Raw genomic sequence first — 24,934 nt, 5'->3', positions numbered from 1 at the left:
CGCCTTAAGTAGTCGTGGCAATTTTGCTGACTCGGTTTGATTGACTTTCTGCTTCGTATGTTATTTTAATATTTTGTAATTTCATTATATATACAACACAAAGAAGTATAAAAAACTTGGACTTCAAGATGAATACCCTACAATTGTTGAGTAAGCTATTACAATTCTGCTTCCGTTTGTGACGATTTACCGATGCGAGACTGGATTTTCAGCTTACACTTACACCAAAAACAAGTACAGAAATAGACTTGATGCAACTCCAGATCTTCGCATTAAATTATTAGATATAAAGCCTAATTTTAGTGATATTTTAAGAAAATAAGTGAAAAAATTTCATTCTTCTCATTAAATTGATAAAAATATGCACTTAGTTACATTGTATTTTTTTGTACAGTAAATGTTTTTTAATACATAAAATAATTGTTTTTCATTTATATTTGTTCTTTCTTTTCATATCAAACATAAAATTATAAAACTACTAGGTGATAACTTTATGTTATCAAACTAAGGTTCCGCAAAAAAAGTATAATCAATTAGGGTTCCGTGGCAAGAAAAAATTGGGAACCACTGGTATAGATAATCTACATTTAAAAATGAATTTAATGGTATAGTTAAATATTTGTGAATTGAAAAATCATAATATTTCGTAACAAAATAAAAAGGGAAATGGTGTGCTTACACATAACAATCATATTATTAACTACTAAATATATTCAATTTTTTTTTTTACATTTCATTTTATCAATTAATTTAATAAGTTATATTATAGTTTTTCTACATTTAAAAGTGATTCAATGGTAACAGTTTCAACGGTGTGAAATTAAAACATATATTGTTTCTTACAAAATAAAAAAGGAAATGGTGTTTACAGAGTACAAACATATTTTAATCAAAAAAAGTTTTAATTTTTTTTTTATTATTTAATATCATCCTTCTACTCAATAAGATATAGTATAGATACTCTACATTTAATTATGAATCTTATGGTTATAGTTTAAAATTTGTAAATTAAATACTTATATTTTTGTAAGGTAATTTACAATAAAATTGGTGTGTTTACACATATATAAAAAATTAAAAACAGGATTTTATATTTCCTTAATTTTATATCTTAATGATATTCACTAAGTTATATATAGACGCTCTACACTTAAAAATGAATCTAATGGTATAGTTTAATATTTGTAAATTGAAAATTCATAATGTTTTGTAACAAAATAAAAAAAGAAATGGTGTGTTTACAGATAACAAACATATTATTAACTATTAAATATATTCAATTTTTTTTTTATATTTCATTTTATCATTTAATTTAATAAGTTATTATATAGTTTTGCTACATTTAAAAATGATTTTTTTGGTTATAATTTCATCTGTGTGAAATCAAAACTGGGTTGTTTTTCATGAAACTAAATTGTTATTGAATTTGTATTTCCACAGATAGTTATTATGATATGAAATTTGGTTTTGGATTTTTACCTTAATCTTATATGGATATGTTATGTATAAAATAATTTTATAAAATTTTTATGGCTTATGTTACGGGTTTTGTATCAAAAGAAAATATTAATATTCTTCATGTGTTCTTAATCCTTTCTTCCATTCATGGTTTCCTTGTTTTTGGCTCATGTACATTGTGGATTGTTGCTGCTAGATGTCTTATTTCCTCTGTATCTGCTTCGCTGCTATTGATGTTGTGCTGGAATTATCCAGCTGTCTCTCTTGAATATCTAAAACGGAATACGATTAATTTTGGTTCCCTAATGTCTTAGCAACTTATTAAAAACAGTGTAGTCACTTATTTCTTCAGATTGAAACCTGTGTGAAAAATTTAGTTCACATTTGAAAGTATATTATGCATGGCTACTGCTAGAGTTGTTACTGCGGTAGGTCTATCTGAAATTAAATATGATTACTTTGTGTTAACTTATGTACTTTTGGTTAATTTAACAGCAGATCATATTATAGACCAGAGGTTCTCTGCCTGATATAACATTATCCGCCTCGCGTATGTTAGTATCATAAAACCGATGTACTTTAGCCTGGGCTATAATCAAATACGGCAATATAATATAATTTATCAGAAATTAACAAAACAAAAAGAATATATTGAAATATTCTTACCATTTATATATTTTATCTGAACTTTACAACAACTATTCACGATTTCTCATACGGTGTTCATAATTTTGAATGGTGTATTGCATTGATACAACGTTTTGAAATATTATATATGGTAGCCGGTAGGCGATCAGGTACCGTCTCATGAATCTTAGAATATAAATTTCTTTTATTTCATTTGTTTTTAGTGTTTCCGTGTTGGTTTTGTATTTAAAATATTAATATAGTATATCCGTTGTTATCATTATCAGTTATCAGTTTATTACTATATTGTACCTATTGTATTACCACTAAATGGTATATAAAATGTGTATTTACGCAATTTAAACATAATAATAATTGTGAAAAAATGATCTTATATTTGTTACGTTTCATACAAACATTTTATTCAAAAAGTTATATTATAGTTTTTCTACATTTAAAAGTGATTCTAATGGTTACAGTTTTAACGGTGTGAAATTAAAACATATATTGTTTCTTAAAAAATCAAAAAGGAAATGGTGTGTTTACAGAGTACAAACATATTTTAATCAAAAAAAGTTTTAATTCTTTTTTTATTATTTAATATCATCCTTCTACTCAATAAGATATAGTATAGATACTCTACATTTAATTATGAATCTTATGGTTATAGTTTAAAATTTGTAAATTAAATACTTATATTTTTGTAAGGTAATTTACAATAAAATTGGTGTGTTTACACATATATAAAAAATTAAAAACAGGATTTTATATTTCCTTAATTTTATATCTTAATGATATTCACTAAGTTATATTATAGACGCTCTACACTTAAAAATGAATCTAATGGTATAGTTTAATATTTGTAAATTGAATATTCATAATGTTTAGTAACAAAATAAAAAAGGAAATGGTGTGTTTACAGAGTACAAACATATTTTAATCAAAAAAAGTTTTAATTTTTTTTTTATTATTTAATATCATCCTTCTACTCAATAAGATATAGTATAGATACTCTACATTTAAAAATGAATTTAATGGTATAGTTAAATATTTGTGAATTGAAAAATCATAATATTTAGTAACAAAATAAAAAGGGAAATGGTGTGTTTACACATAACAATCATATTATTAACTATTAAATATATTCAATTTTTTTTTTTACATTTCATTTTATCAATTAATTTAATAAGTTATATTATAGTTTTTCTACATTTAAAAGTGATTCAATGGTAACAGTTTCAACGGTGTGAAATTAAAACATATTATATTGTTTCTTACAAAATAAAAAAGGAAATGGTGTTTACAGAGTACAAACATATTTTAATCAAAAAAAGTTTTAATTTTTTTTTTATTATTTAATATCATCCTTCTACTCAATAAGATATAGTATAGATACTCTACATTTAATTATGAATCTTATGGTTATAGTTTAAAATTTGTAAATTAAATACTTATATTTTTGTAAGGTAATTTACAATAAAATTGGTGTGTTTACACTATATAAAAAATTAAAAACAGGATTTTATATTTCCTTAATTTTATATCTTAATGATATTCACTAAGTTATATTATAGACGCTCTACACTTAAAAATGAATCTAATGGTATAGTTTAATATTTGTAAATTGAAAATTCATAATGTTTTGTAACAAAATAAAAAAAGAAATGGTGTGTTTACAGATAACAAACATATTATTAACTATTAAATATATTCAAATTTTTTTTTTATATTTCATTTAATCATTTAATTTAATAAGTTATTATATAGTTTTGCTACATTTAAAAGTGATTCAATGGTAACAGTTTCAACGGTGTGAAATTAAAACATATTATATTGTTTCTTACAAAATAAAAAAGGAAATGGTGTTTACAGAGTACAAACATATTTTAATCAAAAAAAGTTTTAATTTTTTTTTTATTATTTAATATCATCCTTCTACTCAATAAGATATAGTATAGATACTCTACATTTAATTATGAGTCTTATGGTTATAGTTTAAAATTTGTAAATTAAATACTTATATTTTTGTAAGGTAATTTACATAAAATTGGTGTGTTTACACATATATAAAAAATTAAAAACAGGATTTTATATTTCCTTAATTTTATATCTTAATGATATTCACTAAGTTATATTATAGACGCTCTACACTTAAAAATGAATCTAATGGTATAGTTTAATATTTGTAAATTGAAAATTCATAATGTTTTGTAACAAAATAAAAAAAGAAATGGTGTGTTTACAGATAACAAACATATTATTAACTATTAATATATTCAAATTTTTTTTTTATTTCATTTAATCATTTAATTTAATAAGTTATTATATAGTTTTGCTACATTTAAAAGTGATTCAATGGTAACAGTTTCAACGGTGTGAAATTAAAACATATTATATTGTTTCTTACAAAATAAAAAAGGAAATGGTGTTTACAGAGTACAAACATATTTTAATCAAAAAAAGTTTTAATTTTTTTTTTATTATTTAATATCATCCTTCTACTCAATAAGATATAGTATAGATACTCTACATTTAATTATGAATCTTATGGTTATAGTTTAAAATTTGTAAATTAAATACTTATATTTTTGTAAGGTAATTTACAATAAAATTGGTGTGTTTACACATATATAAAAAATTAAAAACAGGATTTTATATTTCCTTAATTTTATATCTTAATGATATTCACTAAGTTATATTATAGACGCTCTACACTTAAAAATGAATCTAATGGTATAGTTTAATATTTGTAAATTGAAAATTCATAATGTTTTGTAACAAAATAAAAAAAGAAATGGTGTGTTTACAGATAACAAACATATTATTAACTATTAAATATATTCAAATTTTTTTTTTATATTTCATTTTATCATTTAATTTAATAAGTTATTATATAGTTTTGCTACATTTAAAAATGATTTTTTTGGTTATAATTTCATCTGTGTGAAATCAAAACTGGGTTGTTTTTCATGAAACTAAATTGTTATTGAATTTGTATTTCCACAGATAGTTATTATGATATGAAATTTGGTTTTGGATTTTTACCTTAATCTTATATGGATATGTTATGTATAAAATAATTTTATAAAATTTTTATGGCTTATGTTACGGGTTTTGTATCAAAAGAAAATATTAATATTCTTCATGTGTTCTTAATCCTTTCTTCCATTCTGGTTTCCTTGTTTTTGCTCATGTACATTGTGGATTGTTGCTGCTAGATGTCTTATTTCCTCTGTATCTGCTTCGCTGCTATTGATGTTGTGCTGGAATTATCCAGCTGTCTCTCTTGATATCTAAAACGGAATACGATTAATTTTGGTTCCCTAATGTCTTAGCAACTTATTAAAAACAGTGTAGTCACTTATTTCTTCAGATTGAAACCTGTGTGAAAATTTAGTTCACATTTGAAAGTATATTATGCATGGCTACTGCTAGAGTTGTTACTGCGGTAGGTCTATCTGAAATTAAATATGATTACTTTGTGTTAACTTATGTACTTTTGGTTAATTTAACAGCAGATCATATTATAGACCAGAGGTTCTCTGCCTGATATAACATTATCCGCCTCGCGTATGTTAGTATCATAAAACCGATGTACTTTAGCCTGGCTATAATCAAATACGGCAATATAATATAATTTATCAGAAATTAACAAAACAAAAAGAATATATTGAAATATTCTTACCATTTATATATTTTATCTGAACTTTACAACAACTATTCACGATTTCTCATACGGTGTTCATAATTTTGAATGGTGTATTGCATTGATACAACGTTTTGAAATATTATATATGGTAGCCGGTAGGCGATCAGGTACCGTCTCATGAATCTTAGAATATAAATTTCTTTTATTTCATTTGTTTTTAGTGTTTCCGTGTTGGTTTTGTATTTAAAATATTTATATAGTATATCCGTTGTTATCATATCAGTTATCAGTTTATTCTATATTGTACCTATTGTATTACCACTAAATGGTATATAAAATGTGTATTTACGCAATTTAAACATAATAATAATTGTGAAAAAATGATCTTATATTTGTTACGTTTCATACAAACATTTTATTCAAAAAGTTATATTATAGTTTTTCTACATTTAAAAGTGATTCTAATGGTTACAGTTTTAACGGTGTGAAATTAAAACATAATTGTTTCTTAAAAAATCAAAAAGGAAATGGTGTGTTTACAGAGTAAAACATATTTTAATCAAAAAAAAAGTTTTAATTCTTTTTTTATTATTTATATCATCCTTCTACTCAATAAGATATAGTATAGATACTCTACATTTAATTATGAATTATGGTTATAGTTTAAAATTTGTAAATTAAATACTTATATTTTTGTAAGGTAATTTACAATAAAATTGGTGTGTTTACACATATATAAAAAATTAAAAACAGGATTTTATATTTCCTTAATTTTATATCTTAATGATATTCACTAAGTTATATTATAGACGCTCTACACTTAAAAATGAATCTATGGTATAGTTTAATATTTGTAAATTGAATATCATAAGTTTAGTAAAAATAAAAAAGGAAATGGTGTGTTTACAGAGTACAAACATATTTTAATCAAAAAAAGTTTTAATTTTTTTTTTATATTTAATATATCCTTCTACTCAATAAGATATAGTATAGATACTCTACATTTAAAAATGAATTAATGGTATAGTTAAATATTTGTGAATTGAAAAATCATAATATTTAGTAACAAAATAAAAAGGGAAATGGTGTGTTTACACATAACAATCATATTATTAACTATTAAATATATTCAATTTTTTTTTTACATTTCATTTTATCAATTAATTTAATAAGTTATTTATAGTTTTTCTACATTTAAAAGTGATTCAATGTAACAGTTTCAACGGTGTGAAATTAAAACATATTATATTGTTTCTTACAAAATAAAAAAGGAAATGGTGTTTACAGAGTACAAACATATTTTAATCAAAAAAAGTTTTAATTTTTTTTATTATTTAATATCATCCTTCTACTCAATAAGATATAGTATAGATACTCTACATTAATTATGAATCTTATGTTATAGTTTAAAATTTGTAAATTAAATACTTATATTTTTGTAAGGTAATTTACAATAAAATTGGTGTGTGTTACACATATATAAAAAATTAAAAACAGGATTTTATATTTCCTTAATTTTATATCTTAATGATATTCACTAAGTTATATTATAGACGCTCTACACTTAAAAATGAATCTAATGGTATAGTTTAATATTTGTAAATTGAAAATTCATAATGTTTGTAACAAAAAAATAAAAAAAGAAATGTTGTGTTTACAGATAACAAACATATTATTAACTATTAAATATATTCAAATTTTTTTTTATATTTCATTATATCATTTAATTTAATAAGTTATTATATAGTTTTGCTACATTTAAAAATGATTTTTTTGGTTATAATTTCATCTGTGTGAAATCAAAACTGGGTTGTTTTTCATGAAACTAAATTGTTATTGAATTTGTATTTCCACAGATAGTTATTATGATATGAAATTGGTTTTGGATTTTTACCTTAATCTTATGGATATGTTATGTATAAAATAATTTTATAAAATTTTTATGGCTTATGTTACGGGTTTTGTATCAAAAGAAAATATTAATATCTTCATGTGTTCTTAATCCTTTCTTCCATTCATGGTTTCCTTTCCTTGTTTTTGGCTCATGTACATTGTGGATTGTTGCTGCTAGATGTCTTATTTCCTCTGTATCTGCTTCGCTGCTATTGATGTTGTGCTGGAATTATCCAGCTGTCTCTCTGAATATCTAAAACGGAATACGATTAATTTTGGTTCCCTAATGTCTTAGCAACTTATTAAAAACAGTGTAGTCACTTATTTCTTCAGATTGAACCCTGTGTGAAAAATTTAGTTCACATTTGAAAGTATATAGCATGGCTACTGCTAGAGTTGTTACTGCGGTAGGTCTATCTGAAATTAAATATGATTACTTTGTGTTAACTTATGTACTTTTGGTTAATTTAACAGCAGATCATATTATAGACCAGAGGTTCTCTGCTGATATAACATTATCCGCCTCGCGTATGTTAGTATCATAAAACCGATGTACTTTAGCCTGGGCTATAATCAAATACGGCAATATAATATAATTTATCAGAAATTAATAAAACAAAAAAATATATTGAAATATTCTTACCATTTATATATTTTATCTGAACTTTACAACAACTATTCACGATTTCTCATACGGTGTTCATAATTTTGAATGGTGTATTGCATTGATACAACGTTTTGAAATATTATATATGGTAGCCGGTAGGCGATCAGGTACCGTCTCATGAATCTTAGAATATAAATTTCTTTTATTTCATTTGTTTTTAGTGTTTCCGTGTTGGTTTTGTATTTAAAATATTAATATAGTATATCCGTTGTTATCATTATCAGTTATCAGTTTATTACTATATTGTACCTATTGTATTACCACTAAATGGTATATAAAATGTGTATTTACGCAATTTAAACATAATAATAATTGTGAAAAAATGATCTTATATTTGTTACGTTTCATACAAACATTTTATTCTAAAAGTTATATTACAGTTTCTCTACATTTACAAAAAAATCAAAAATCGTTAGTCTCAATTTTTTTTATAAACATTTATAGTTCAAATTCTTTCGACGTATATCAAAATCACGAATATTTGCAAATAATTTTGTTGTGTGATGATCATAAAGTTTTGTGATATTATTTATAGTTAAAGGTTCAACACTAAGTTTTTCATAAATTTTTCTTCAAATAGCTATAGAGAAATCTCGAAGCATTATAATAGAAAAAAGTTAGGGATTTTTGTTTAAAGTTTATGAAAATCATAGATCTAAAACGAAGAATTATAAAAAGTGAAAATAAGTTAAAGGATAACAAATTAAATCAAGTAATTAGAAAAAAATAAATTGATATTTATTTCAAATTTTTACCAGTTATTAAAAAGACAACTTAAAAGCAATACAATTTAATTTTCAAAATTTTTTGATTATTTCTTTTGATTATTTCAATGCTATTTATAGCCATTTGAAATTTTCATTTGTTTTTTTATTTTTTTTTATAATTATTGATTAATAAATTTTGGCTGAGTCAAAATACTTGAAATTTTAATATCTACAAAGATATTTATACGTTATTGTTTTTGTGATTTAAAATTTATAAAAATACATAGGTACGCACAATTTTTTTTATTAACTTTAGAAGTTCAAATATTGACAAAAATTTGTTCAAATCATTTATATTTACTAATTATTTTTTTAGTTAAAATGTAAAAAATATTTTGTTTAAGTAGCAAAGAGTTGAATTAAAATTAAATTAAAAAAAATTTATCCTTAGTTTATGTAAAAAATTTACTCTGAAAATAATGATTTACTATCAAATAATTTTAGGTTTTTCGTTTAAGTTAATAATTACTAGTCCTAGAAAAGTAGAAACGTGTAACATAAACCACCTTTTTCACCACCCAATTTAAAATATTATATATTTTATGTATTATATCCTAGGCTCACTAAGTCACAAATCATATCCGTTTAGAATCGTTTTTCGTATACAATGATACCTATAATTGGCTTCAAATTTAATACATCAATTATAGTGACCTACAGAATATAGACAGATTATTGTTATTGGAACTAATAGCAACCATTTATAAACAAAAATTTCCATCAGAAATCTCAAAATGTCTGTCGATTTTATGCTCGTACCCTTTAAAATTTCGAAAGTCCTTTCTTAGTGCTCCTATACAGAGTAATAAGTACATTTATTGAAAATTTCAAATAAATCGGTTTCTGTAGTTTTAGCTGAACGTTGATTCCACCCTTTATTTATTTATATAGATAATATAGGTAATACAAACAACAGATGAAAAATAAAATTGTATCTATTGACATTAAAATTTCATTTGAAAAATACCTATTTTATAAATGTTAGGTACTTATGTCGAATGAATGGAATATTTCTAAACATATCTAATTATTTTCTGCTCGATATTAAAATTGTTTTCAAAAAATGTAAGTCTATCTGGATTCTTTTAGGGGACCTTTAGACATTTTTCTAAAATGGGTCTCCCGGGACAAAAAGGTTGGTTCATTTGTTCCCTCCTCTTCTGAGCGACATTGCAGATTGACGCATTACATTAAAATACCTTAATCGGAATAAACTCAATAAAACGCAATAAATCAAACCATCACTCTTCAAATACAAAATTGTTCTACAAACTACCTACCTACTATAATAACGATTAATAAATAATATAATATAGGTACCAATAGGAATAATAGGATTATCATTGTAGTTATACGAAATTACGAAAATGACGTTTTTTAAATACGACGTGTACACTACTCTGTGCTTACTATTACCTATTATTCATTATAAATTATGAAAAAAAAAAAAAAATAAAGTGATTTATAATAATGAATTGATAGGTAATACTGAAGTAGTATTAGTATTTATAGTAATAGCATTGATTAAACATAGTATGTATAATCAATAGTAATAGGTATCTACATTATGAGTACACGACTACCTACACAAATAAATTAAATGCAATATCAATTGTATGACGTAGTCAAGTACACATACCACATAATAATATAGTACGATTCGTGATAATTATAATTTTACGACGTGTGTTTATCGATTAACGATTTGGCATTTTAGCCGCCGACAAAATGTCACGGCTATATCGATTCGACCATTTGTCGTTGGGTTCTTCTCGCGCATGGGCGTTCGGCGCAAATGGAAACGTAAATTCTTCGGTCGGCCGTGCTGCGAGTGCGCGTCGTGCACAATGTCCTACGCTGTGCCAGTGATAACCGACGTTATCAATTGTTTTTAGACAACGTTGCGTTTCCAGAGGAATTCCATCGCATCCACGCACTGGGGCCGGCACTCGCGGTTCTTACGCAGTTGTCTGTGCGTTCTTCCGAATAGTTTGCGGTAAACGGTTCTTGGAAATGAATTCTGCGTCGTTCGTTTGGTTCCTGGGATTGTGCTCCACGTACGCTTCGGCGTTCTACTTGCCGGGCTTGGCACCCGTCAACTATTGCAAGGAATCGGCTGCGTCATGCACGGTAAATATTTTTTCCCTGTCTGGGGGCGAGCACCCTAGAAACTATCAGTTTCCATATCTCTCCTCATTTATCCATTAGTCTTCTGTTAGTTGTTCATCTTGAGCCGATCGTCGGTGGTAGACTACTGACCCGTTTCGATAGATATTCCTCCCCCGGTACTTGAGTGAAAGATCGATGTGATTTAAATTTTCGCATTAGTAGAATACATGTTATGACACCCGAGTTATTATACTGTTTATACCAAATCTTTTCCAATATTGTATAATATTTGGCGTCCGGGCAATGGGCGGCCATTATATTTAGTTTTACCCTGTTTAAACAGCGATTACTTACTCAGAAAGACCTCTGCAACAACTTATGATATGAGTTTACTCGCATCCATGATTTTCTTTGAGTGTGTACAACCTTATCCACATGTCGGTGGTATTATATTTTTAAAAGTAGAGCGTGGATTTCTATGCAATCGCATATTTTTTTCTTTTTCACATTTTTGGATTTTTGTCAGTAATCTTTATGAATCATAATAGCTTGAAGATATTGGTAAAATTTTTTTTTGCATATCTTTGCATATTTTTACAAAATTTGAAGTGTATTGCATGTTTTGCTGAAAATTTAAAAAAAAAATTTATATAGGTAATATCTTGTCAAGTAGAAATATAAAAATTAAATTAAGTTGTTCAGAAAATTACCTAGAATTTTTTATTAAGTATTTACTATTTTACTATTTAAATAATTATTTATTAATTGGTAAATTTTAAATAAATAAAAAATTGTTGCATATTTTCATGATTTTTACTGAATATTATATGGCATATTTCGATATTTTTTAGTGCATAAAAATCCGCACTCTATAATTTTAAGTTAACATTTTATATATGTATAAACTATAACTAATACATATACATAAGTGTTAAAGTGTTTGCATAAATAACAAAGAAAATTTTAATATCATTATTTCATGTTCAGACATAATTCTACATTGATCTCTAGCTTGTTTAAGATATTTTAATATCTTGTAAATGTTAACTATTCATATTTTAAAATTGAGTAATGTTTATTTACGCGAAATTTTTTTTTTATATATAATATTTTTATAATATAATAAAGCCAAAATATTTGTTGTATGTTTATTTTAGAATAAGATTGAGTTCTTTGTAAACCGACTCAATTCTGATGAATCAGTCATACCATATGAATACCATTAGTAAGTAAATACACATGTTATAAATTTAGCTTATAGATTAGTTTTTATTTTTACTAAAACTATTAAAACGTTTTTTGTATAATAATTAATTATTATAGTATAAAGTAGAAAACTAATAAGGATGCATAATGTATTACCTACCAATATTGAATATATTAATTTATTTTTTAGATAGGATATAATTATGTCAATTGAAATATCTTTTAGATATACTAAAAATACTAAACTAAGTCTAAATCTTATTTATTATTATATTGTTCACCTTTGAAAGAAAAAAATGTTTTGATTCTTAATATAAATAATCTGGTTAGTTTGATAAAATAATTTAACAATCAACATTAAAAAATTAATGATGTAATTGTTTGCATTTAATCACATTTTTTATGATCTTTTATATAATATATAAAACAATTAATTAATTTTATAAATTAATTGTTATTATAAAATAAAAATATAATAAATTGCTCAACATATTATGAAAATTAACTGTTACTATAGTCTATAGCCATTATATGAATAATAATTTTATCAGTTATGATTCATTTTATGTATATATACAAAATTCAAAGAATATCTTGTTGTAAATTATCTACAATAAAAAAACTGCGTAACATATTTAAGTTTTATCAGGATTAAATATATTTTTATTAAAATAATTTTGTCTAGAATTTCGTTTTGCAATGATTCATAAATGCAATTATTTTAATAAGTATTTATGCACTGTGACAGCTACCTTAAATTTGATATTTGCTAACATGATAATTTATATATATGTTAATTGTTCATTTTAGAACACGCTAAAGTTTTATCTCCAATCGTGTAGCCTGTTACAGTTATAGTTAAACAACATTCAAAAAAAAAAAAAAAAATTGATTTATTGGTACACATTAAAACATATTTTTGTTGGTAAAGCAAAGTAATTAAGGTTGTATTATTATAATCATAAATAATTATATAGTGTGTACTTTTGAAAACCTATACAATTTTTTATTTTATTATGTTTTATTTGTTATGTGGTAGGTATTGAATTAGCTCTGCTGATAAATATTAAACTAATTTATCTTAATGTAAACAATTTTGAATCCAAAAAAAGCGAGAATTAAAAATATGATTTATTTATTTATCATTCTAGTAATATCCAAACTTTAAAATGTTAGATAGCACTTTATTACTTTTTAAACTTTTTAAATTTTATTTAACTTTTTCAAACATATAACTTTATAATTTATAGGTTATATACTTAAGTATTACTTTAAATTAAAAACATTTTAAGTTTAAAATTACAACTAGCTTTTAATCATCATATCTTATATAAAAATACATTTATCAATAATTTCAAAAATGTATAAAATGAAAACTAATATTTTTTATTTTTATTTAAAGACATAGGTAGTACCCTTCATTAATAATAAAATGTTATTAAACATTTTGTACCAACCAAGTTCTAAAAAAATTATGTTTTAAAATTATTTGTGTTTATTATTTATATATTTTGTATTAGAATAACAGTTACTCAATAACTGTTTTATTTATAAATATTAAATCAGAAATTTTTTCTTTTATCTTAAAATATATTAACTTCCCACTAAAAATTTCAAAATAAAAATAAGGATTTCAAGAATGTTAGACTGCAGTCATATATATTATATGAATAGTGTAATAAAATAATATGTCTTTTGTTTGCATAAAAATGTTTAACAATTGTTAATAGAAAACAACAATACAAAACTTATTTTATAAACATGTCTTCTAATAGTTATAGTTTTGAATTTTTTTTTTTTGTTTTTTTTTTTATTCACTTCATATATAATAATATAATAATATTACATGATTGAAGTTTTTTTTTTTTTAGTCATATTAATTATGATTAGTGTTTAATATATTTTTTAAAATTTATTATTTAGCTTTGACTTTTGTACTTCTGATGAAAGTAAATCTCCAACTGAAAATCTTGGGCAAGTTTTATTTGGCGAAAGAATTAGACCTTCTGGATACAATGTAAGTGTTTAAATTATTATTGTATTATAATTTTATTTTTTGTATTTATATATTTTTTAGTAATCGAATATATTCTACTTAATAATAAAGAAATTGATTTTATGTTATAATTTTAAATGTACCTTTTATTTGTGTAAAACTGAAGTATCAAAAGATTTATGAGCTCATTAAAAACACAATAAAATACATTTATTATAGCTTGAAGATGATTTTATTTTTTTTTAGTTGTTAATGCTTAGTTACCAATGGTATATTATATTCAAGTTCTAGGCCATAATGCATTAGCAGTGTAGGTTATAACTTACAAAACCATAGTTTACCATTGATCATTAGGGCACTATTTACAATTTTTTTTCAGTACATATAAACCTTATAGTTGTCGTAATGTGGTTTAATTACAATTGTTAAATCTATTGTACCATGATATGATAAGTTATACAATATTAAAATGACCATATACATATATAAATAATTAAAATAAACTTTATGTTCTTAATTTAATTTAATTTATGTTCATATATGTCCAAAAAGCTTAAAAAATAAATATTTTTTAAATTGTAAAAAGTTATTTCAATAAAATTATTTATAGAAAGGTGCACCAAATGTTTGAGTGTCTAATTGCATTGTAGGTCTTAAATCTGTGCCTAATTGTATTCATTTTTATCTATATAATATTCCATAGGTAATTGAGATAGATAATAGTTTTTTTGTACTCTTAATAAAAAATGAAAAATTATTTTATTTACAATATTGTTTAAAAATGTGGATACCTTCTTATTTTATTAATTTATTTACAGGTTTCATTTTTGAATAACGAGGATTGTAAAGTGCTCTGTACTAAACGTTATATCCCTAATGACTCAATGAGTAACATGAAGTTATTTGTACTTAAGCGAGGAATGAGTTTAAATTATCAGCATCATTTTATTGTTGGTAAGTAAAATTTTAATTGTATAATATAATTTGGCTAAATTTAATTATTTAAATTTACTTATGTACCAAATTATTAAATTTTTAATTTAACTAAATACTTTAAGATAGTATAATAAATTATTATATGTAAGTTTGTCTTAATAATTAATAAGTTTCTAGTTAGTTTATAAATGTATTGTTTATTGATGATAACAATTATTGTTTAACATATAATAAGATAGTAGCCTTGATATGTTAAAAAATATTCTAGGATTTTGATAAATTTAAATTGTTCCATAATTTACTTATTATGAGTTATCAGGGTTTTTTATTATTACAGTTTTTTAACACAAGTTTAAAAGTATGTGATATCAAGCTTAAGACTCTGAAGTTACTTCTTTGATTTGCCAATGCTTTTTTGATAATGTACTGTTGTACTTTTGTAAAAGTTTTTTAGAACAGTCACTGTATTATGTATATATCATGTATTAATTTAAATAGTTCTTTTGTTTTTGTTCAGGCATAGTGCAGTAATTTTGTATTTATATTATCTGGTTCCATTGTTTTATTTATTTTTATGATTTTTAATATAATATGTTTAAATTCTGATTTTAAATGGTTGTAGCCATCATGTTTTCCTGCTAATCTCCATATTTTGTTCTTAGAGCAATTACTTTGAGATCATTATTTTCATTTAGAGATTCTTTGTATTTTTTCCATCAGTCAGCTATTTTTTTGTTTGTTAGTTAGTATATTTCTATTTTTGTCTTTGTTGTGTGCAATTTTTGTTGTTTTTCTCTCTCCAAAATATGTTGATTACTTTGTAAGCCATAAAGTTGTAGGACTAATGCAGGTTATTCTTCATCATAGTCTCTACTTCTTGACATTGTGGTTAAAGCCAATGTTCTTTTACATGTCTTACTTCTCTATTTATATAATTTCTTAGTGATCTATATTTTCTTATAATATTTTGGTCATTTTTATTTTTAAGAGATCTCCTTTTTTTATATTATTAATCATTTCTTGACTTATATATTTGTAATTGGGGTCTTCTTTTTTCTCTCTAGAAAAGGTTTCGTTGCTTGAGGTTCATTTGGCAGTATATTTGTTCGTCACATTTATTTTGATATTTTTCTGTTATTTCTAGTATTTTTATTTTTTTAAGTTTTGTTTATAGTATTTTTTACTCGACTTATTTATCTTTTTAAATTTAAGGCCACATTTTGTTATTATTAGATTGTGGTCACCATCAATGTCCACACCTGGGTATGCTTTGCATGATTGATTTTTTTTTCTGTTTCTCAGAATAAGAAAAAAAATCTAATAAATATACATTAACTCATAAGATTAAAAAGATTGATATTTCAAATATATACATATTGGCAATTACATTAAATTTAAAACTGTAGTTTAAATAGTTATAGTTAAAAATTATATAAAAATAAACTAAAATAATTATTTTGTTGTATAAAATACATTATATTATTATGCTTCTTAATTATTAATATTTCAGATAATATGCCAGTCACTTGGTGCTATGATTTAGAAGATGGCCAGCAATATTGTAGTACAGGATTCCCAATGGGTTGTTATAAGCCAGGCAATTATGAAAATAATTTATGTGCAACTATTCTTAGAGTAAGACCAATAATATAAATAGTAGTTAATAATTATTAATAAAAATTTTTTTAAGTAAATACTAAATAGTTTTTTAGTTACACAATTATTTAATAGAATCTAATAAAATGTATTATTATATATTGTTAATCGAATTTTTTATTGTTTCAGGTTGTTCCACAAGCTCTGAAGCCAAATACTTACTATATTTTTAATCATTTAGAATTTACTATTACTTATCACAGTGGAAAGCACGAAGACTGGGGTTCATCTTTTAGTTCAGAGGGTGGAAGAATTATAGGTGTGTCAACAATTATTTTAAGATTATTTTATACTTATTTTACCAATAGTTTTATGAAGATTGTTTTAAAATATTTTTTTGCTCAATTATAAAATTTTTTTATCAAGCAACACTCAGTGTTTAAAAATGTATTAACTTTTTTTGAAAATATTTTACTTGCATAACTTTTAGTTAAAAAAAAACAACATTTTTCTTTACAGAATTTTCTTCGAATATTTTGATACATAAAAATCTAAATTTGGATTAGTAGCTTATAATTTTTAAATACATACAGTTTAGGGTTAGCGGAATAGTAGACTAACATTATGTTGGGTATCTCTTCACTACTAACTTAAATTTTAAATAATTTTAGTTATGATTTTATATATGCGTTAATATACATATTTACTATAAAGTTGTTTTATTTTAATTGAAAATTATTTAAAAAAAATATTTTCAAAATTGTTAATAGATTTTGAAATGCTGAGTGTTAAACAATAAAAAAAAATGAAAAATATATTGAAACAGAAATTATTATATGTTTAAAATAAGTCCTTTATTTGCGTCTTGAAATTTTATAATGATTAGTATATATTTATATTTTTAAGCTGTAAAAGTAAGACCGAAAAGTATACAACATAAATATCCAGTTACTGGTTGCAATACAGGATTCATGGAAATTCCAGCTGATAAAATAAATACTCCATTGAATATAACATATTCTTACTCTATTCAATTTGAGGTTAGTATTAAGTATTTATAACTTAAGTATTCATTTTTTTTCCACTAATGTCTTGTGTAAAAATCTTTTATTTTATAATAGATGTTAACTTGCATTGTTATTTATTAAATGATTATTATATTAACATTCAAATTTATTGCTTAAATCATAATTATTAATTTTTTAGCAAAGATCAAGTTTTATGTTGTTAAATTAATGTGTTATTATTTTAAGTTATTTTATGAATTTAATTAAATTTTAGATGAACAACACTGTTAAATGGTCTTCACGTTGGGATTATATTTTGGATTCTGTTCCACCCACTAATATTCAATGGTTCAGCATATTAAATTCTTTAATGATAGTTATTTTCTTATCTGGAATGGTAGCAATGATTATATTGCGTACATTGCATAAAGATATTGCTAGATATAATCAGGTAAAGTTAAATTTGGTAATATAAAACACTTATACTAAGTTAGTCATTAGAATATTTAAAACTTTGTACTTGCAGTATAATTGTACAGAAAAAGTTAATTTGAATTTCTTTAGATTGATGCTGGTGATGATATTAAGGAAGAATTTGGCTGGAAACTAGTTCATGGAGATGTTTTTCGTCCTCCCAGAAGGGGAATGTTGCTTGCAGTTTTCGTTGGCTCTGGAGTACAAGTTTTGTGTATGACTGTTGTAACCCTAGGTAAAATAAAATTCTAAGTGTAACTTATGTTTTTCATTTTAAAATTAAATTATTATGATGATGTTTCAGCATTTGCGTGTTTGGGTTTTCTATCACCAGCTAATCGAGGTTCACTCATGACTTGTTCTCTTGTATTATTTGTATGCCTTGGTACTCCTGCTGGTTATGTATCATCAAGAATTTATAAGAGTTTTGGTGGAGAGAAGTGGAAGACAAATATTATATTGACTTCAATGTTTTGCCCTGGGTAAAATTACAAATAATAAAATAATTCTTAGAATGATAATGACTGTTGAAAACTAGTTGTATTAAATGGTGTTAAAAAAAATAAGAATCTCTGTTAGTCACATTTAGTATCCAAATTAGTTTATATTATAATTTTATATTTATTACTTTTATTTTAAGTTAGTACTTTTTAAAATTAATGACCTTATAGTTTCAGCTATTAGATACCTAATTTATTTTTAACCAGTAGTGTTCAATTATAAAAAATATTCATTGTATACAATATACTAAAAATAATAATTGCTTTAATTTCTTCTGTCACCAATTGAAAGAAAATTGATGCTGTAACTTAATAAAACTCATTATAACTAGTTTTTAATAGTCGTAACATATTATGTTCTTTGCTGTACAGTAAGTTTGGGGAGCTAATTAATTTATGGAATATAGTTTAAATACATACATAATTTGTTATTAATTTTTTTTTTTTTTTATAGAGTGGTTTTCTGTTTATTTTTCATAATGAATTTGGTTCTATGGGCCAAAGAAAGTTCTGCTGCTATACCATTTTCTACATTACTTGCTTTGTTAGTATTATGGTTTTGTGTATCTGTACCACTTACATTTGTTGGTGCATTATTTGGTTTCCGTAAACGAGTGAGTATTTTAACTTATAATTGAATATATATATATATATATATATATATATATATTCATTTATTATTTATTTGTTCATTAAATACATACTTATTCTAAAAAATATAGTATGGCAAAATTAAAAATATTTATACATTAAATAATTATAATTACAAACAAATTACCACTTTTATTTTATTAATATTACTTTAATATGATAAAAATAAAGTGGGAACGTGTTTAATTAATATTTATATTAAAATAGAATTTGAAAGTGAATTAGTGTGAGAAGGAAAAATGAATCAATAAAACTAAAGAAATTGAGTTAGGAAGAAATGAAATATTTTTCTACAGACTTTAGTTTATATGTATATTTTATTTTTCTTAAAAAAAAGCTTTAGAAGAATAGAGTAATGCTATTGGTCTGAGGGTAGTAACTTTGTATTTACGAATAAATAAAAAACGTATATAAGTACCCCACTTTTGAGATGCAGCTAAATATACTTGGATTTGAGCATTGATGGTATACTTAGTATGGTCTATTTTCTAAATAAGAAGAAGATAAGCAATATTTGAAATTTATAAAATTCAAATGAAACATTTGTGTACAAAATTTACTATCTTTATAAATTCTGTATAATTGATATCCACTTAAATCTTAATTCACCCTCATTGACACTAATTATATAGTTTCAAAAAGTAAAATTGGTTGTGGGAGTTGTGACTTATCAAAAGGTAACAATACTGTGTTTTTAAAAACTGAGTTAACTAAATCCTATATTAAGGATAGTATTATTCTGATCTTTAACCAGACAATTATAATATCATGTGTTATATTATTTATAGTAAGATATATTTTAATATAATATTACTTATTATCAATTAAAATAGTTTTATAATATCATACTAGACCTTTTTTATACCGGTTTTTAAAGTATACATATATAATTCATTAAAGAAAATATTTTTTGATTTAATTGATATCCACTTAATGTTTTACTAATAATACATTTTTGATAAATTTTAATATTTTGTGCTATCTTTATCTTAAATTAAACATAAATTTTATTTTAGCCAATTGAACATCCTGTAAGAACAAATCAAATCCCACGTCAAATTCCAGAACAAACTATTTATACACAACCATTCCCAGGAATTATTATGGGTGGAGTTTTACCATTTGGCTGCATATTTATTCAACTTTATTTTATTCTCAACTCTTTATGGTAAGTTTAATGAAATTATTTATGAAAACTTATAACTTGATTTAGGTCATAAAGCATGTATTTGGTTTTAAAAATGAAAAAGTTTTGATGATTGAGTATGGTTTGAAATAATTGTTAACACTAATTAGAAATTAGAAATTACATTTAATATATTTCTTATGTGATTTAATTAATTTCAGGTCCAACCAGATGTATTATATGTTTGGATTTTTATTCCTTGTGTTTATTATTCTCATAATAACATGTTCAGAAACTACTGTTCTTCTATGCTATTTCCATTTATGTGCTGAGGTAAGTTAGGTGTTTAATAATGTTTTTAAAGTTTTTATTAAAATTGTGTTTTACAGGATTATCATTGGTGGTGGAGGAGTTTTTTGACCAGTGCGTTTACATCATTTTATCTATTTCTGTATTGTGTGCACTATTTCAAAACTAGACTAAATATTGAAGGCGTTGCTTCAACTTTCCTTTATTTTGGATACACATTCATAATGGTGTTCTTATTTTTCTTAATGACTGGTAAGTTAACAGTATTAAACAAATGTTTTGTATAATTAAAACTGTATTAGAGTTTAAAATGTTCTTTATTATAAAAACCCTCAATCAAAGTTCAACATTGTGATGCATATTATCTAAATTCTACAATTACATAAAATGTTTGTGTCACTTAAAGTCCCTAAGTTGATTACTTTCTAAGCCAGAAGTAGTTTTTAGTTTTTGATTGAGTGAAAAAATGAAATTATTTTTTTTTTAATTTTTTTAAATTGTATACAATTTACAATTATGATATTAAATATTATTAATTATAAATAATTTATACATATTCAAAGATACGTTCATTTCTATTCTAATAAATATAAATTTATCCTAAGTGTAATAGTTATTTGAAATAAAATAGTTGGACTCCTACACTTAAACCAATTATTATTTTATTTATATATTATTATCGAATATTTGTTTATGTATTTAATTTATTTCTAATAAAATAAAATTGTTTCAGGTACAATTGGATTTTTTGCAACATTTTGGTTTGTTCGAAAAATATATAGCGTCGTCAAAGTTGATTAGTGTAAAACCTTTTTTTTTTTTCATTTAGTTGGTAATTTGATTTTTATTACGTATATACTATATATTCATTATTATTATTATTCTATTTTGTACCATAATACTATATTTGAGTTATCAAAAATACCTTTTGTGTAAATAATAAATATATTAATCATCATAATATTATTTAGTTATAAATATTTAAGGTATATCAAATATTCACATGGTAGAAAAGTATACTCTTAATAAAACAATATTGAGTTTATCCAAATAATTATAGCAAATATTTTTATTGTATAATTTTCTTGGAATATTACTCTTGTTGTTTTTATATAATTTGTAATACTGCACAACTTTTAATTTTATCCTTATTGCAGTATGTTAAGTACATAAAAAACATATATAACACTTTTGTATATTGTATAACTTTAACTTAACTTTATTTAATTGTCATTTTCCTTAGAAATGTATTTAAAAATGGACTATTTAACATCAATTTATTATTAATTCAAAGTCTGCATTGATTATAATTTATATGTTATAAAAAACATTTTAATATTGGTTATTTCACTTTACATATTAATTTTGAACTAAAATATTAATTGTATTTAATCATCTATTTAGACAGTGTAATGGTTATTAAAAAAAAGTATTTAGTTTGCTTTACCTTGGAACTTAATTGTTGACTTATTAATACTGTAGAGTTTAGTACACTATAAATTATATGTTGAACATAATTTTCTCCTTTAGATTATTACAAAAAATACTAAAAACCATTAATTTGTGTTAATTGTTTGTAACTCATAAGTTATAATTAAGATTCATGTTGCATTATATAGTTTGGTGATGTATTATTAATATGTATTAATATTGTCATCCTATGTTTGATTTTGTTTATAATTAATTTTAAATTATTGTTTTGAAAAATAGTAATTACTTAATATTATTAATATGTTTAAACTTGTAAATACTAGTAATCATTAAATAAATCAAATATTATATTTTGAATGTCTTTATTTTAAGTCTGTACTTCAAATTGTGTATAGTATTAGAGTGTAGGTATAGAGTCACAAACAACATAATCATATTTTAATTGATAAAAACTATCTAGAAAAAAATATATTAAAATCTATTACAGTGGGTTGGTATATGATTTAATTCATTTTTTTTTTTTTTTTTTAATAATAATACAAATATTATAATTTAAATGCAAATTATGTATTTAATACTAAAATTTTAATCTTATTAATTGAATATTAAAAAAAAAGGATTCTTATTAGGATTTTAAATACTTGGAATTTTATAAACTTAAAAAATTGAATAAAAATACAACTTTATTATTAATTGAATATGGTTTTTAGTATTTCTGAAACCATAGATCATTAAGCTAAGAGGGTATTTAGATTTTATAAATTTTATCTATTTACTGAAAATTGTTTTACTAAAAATTCAAAGCAATGTGAAAAACACAAAAACTGAATCTAGTGGTTCATTTCAGAAGCAGTTTCCAGAGTTCTATTCACAAACTCGTCTTTTAAAAAAATTGTTTATTGTTAAAAACAAAATTACAAATAAACATATAACCATTGATAATTATAGACATTAACCAGTGTGTGATTAGGGGTGCATAATTATTATAAATATTATTAAGTATAAATTGGTTCATAGTGGTCCATATTTTTATTTGTTTATACATTAAATCAGCGGTTCTCAAACTTTTTTTCTTGCGTACCTCTTACGTGTCTTATTAATCAGTCACCTACTACTAATGATTAAAATTAGAACGATCCAAATTGTACTATTAAATATTTTACTTTTTAGTTTAATACAATTATTTTAAATAATAAGGGAGTAAATAAATTACTACAATGTAATTGTTTTTATTTATTAGTTTTTTTAAAATAACATGAATTAAATAACAAATTTTCAATCAGAATCGAATATTTATTTTTAATATTCTGTTCTAATTCGACCACCATGTAGTCTTTTACGTACCACAGTTTGAGAACCGCTGCATTAAATTACATGCTTGTTGGACATTTTAAAATATTTATACAATATGTTAACAATATAAATATTAAATATGTATGTTTAAAACCTGACCAAAGCAAATGTATGTAATTATTTCCTAATGGTGTGTTTTTCTATTTTTGTGTCTTAGGACATTTTTGCTAGTAGTTAAATAATAATTATAATTTTTACGAATAAAAAAAAATCGATTTTGTAAAACACTAGTTTTCAAAAAAAAAAAAAAATTCTTGTTTTTCATTATTATTATTTTTTTTTTTTTTTGTTTCATTCAATTATGAAACAACATATACTAACAAAAATTAACTTATAACCTATGTAGACGTAGGTAATTTATATTTTTTTTTATCAAACAATTGGTTAGTATATTTCAGAAACATGATATATTTGTCGATATAGTTACAAAAGTTATCGTTCGTCATGTTGGTTCTTTTTTTCGTCACGTTCACTCCACCCATACCTATCGAAATAAAATTATGCGTCACGATTGTTATTAATCCTCATTAAAAATTCCAGTTGAATTGTTGCGGATCCAAACAGTTTGTTCTCGCTACACGATATATGTTTTTTATATGTAATATGCGCCATACTACATTTTGCCATTTTGTAATTCTTTACAGTTATATACTAGTTTAATCGTTTCACATAGCATGTTACCTCGGGACTTCGGCCAATGAATTCGCTGCATAACGCACGTGCTTTCCGGGCGACTGGTCGGCATCCTAGCGTCACAGTCGTCACACCGATCGTTGCGGATATACTGGCACGTTTGTCATGGGGATGGCGTACAATCATGGGTCTACTGCAGTGTTTGTACTAACCTCCTGCTAACTGTGCGGTCATAACTATATCATGTATGTGCACCGGCTACAAATTTTGCAATGATTCACGTCGTGCACAAATACTCGCCCAATCGATCTGTTCCAAGAGGGGGCCAAGGGGCCATACCCCCCCGTAGACTGGTATACACTGTATGTATATCTGCATTGTTCTGCTGATATCGTTTTTAGCGAAATTTTATTCAAGATGCCCCCCCCCCCTGTAAATGTGTTCTGGATCCGCGTCTGATCTGTTCTTACTTCTTGGACAATATCGTAAACGCACATTTCGATGACAAAGATAAAATGTACAGTGAAAGCGTGGAAATATTGCTGT

The 24,934-nt window shown here is 23.7% G+C and overlaps 1 protein-coding gene and 1 long non-coding RNA gene across 4 annotated transcripts; one reads left to right on the top strand and one right to left on the bottom strand.

Annotated features, from left to right (window-relative positions):
* Window positions 1-1,336: 1,336 nt before the first annotated feature.
* On the bottom strand, window positions 1,337-8,688 carry LOC126552848 (uncharacterized). Of its 3 annotated transcripts, none has more exons than XR_007606303.1 (3): window positions 8,271-8,688; window positions 1,799-2,047; window positions 1,337-1,730 (listed from the first exon to the last, which is right to left on the bottom strand). It is a non-coding gene; the product is annotated as an uncharacterized LOC126552848 (long non-coding RNA). The 3 variants fall into 3 exon arrangements; XR_007606302.1 differs by lacking the exon at window positions 8,271-8,688 and adding an exon at window positions 5,771-5,976; XR_007606301.1 differs by lacking the exon at window positions 8,271-8,688 and adding an exon at window positions 2,125-2,411.
* A 2,217-nt stretch (window positions 8,689-10,905) lies between these two features.
* LOC114127578 (transmembrane 9 superfamily member 2) lies at window positions 10,906-22,759 on the top strand. Its single transcript, XM_027991858.2, has 15 exons — window positions 10,906-11,191; window positions 12,328-12,395; window positions 14,300-14,393; window positions 15,191-15,326; window positions 16,819-16,943; window positions 17,094-17,223; window positions 17,811-17,944; window positions 18,186-18,362; window positions 18,476-18,620; window positions 18,690-18,867; window positions 19,340-19,499; window positions 20,553-20,704; window positions 20,884-20,995; window positions 21,052-21,223; window positions 21,705-22,759. Exons 1-15 carry the CDS (start codon window positions 11,075-11,077, stop codon window positions 21,770-21,772), a joined length of 1,968 nt encoding a protein of 655 aa, XP_027847659.1. The 5' UTR covers window positions 10,906-11,074; the 3' UTR covers window positions 21,773-22,759.
* The last annotated feature ends 2,175 nt before the right edge of the window (window positions 22,760-24,934 follow it).

The sequence above is a fragment of the Aphis gossypii genome, chromosome X (assembly GCF_020184175.1).
Source record: "Aphis gossypii isolate Hap1 chromosome X, ASM2018417v2, whole genome shotgun sequence".
Taxonomy (NCBI): Eukaryota; Metazoa; Arthropoda; class Insecta; order Hemiptera; family Aphididae; genus Aphis; species Aphis gossypii.
This window is presented reverse-complemented; position numbering and strand designations above follow the sequence as displayed.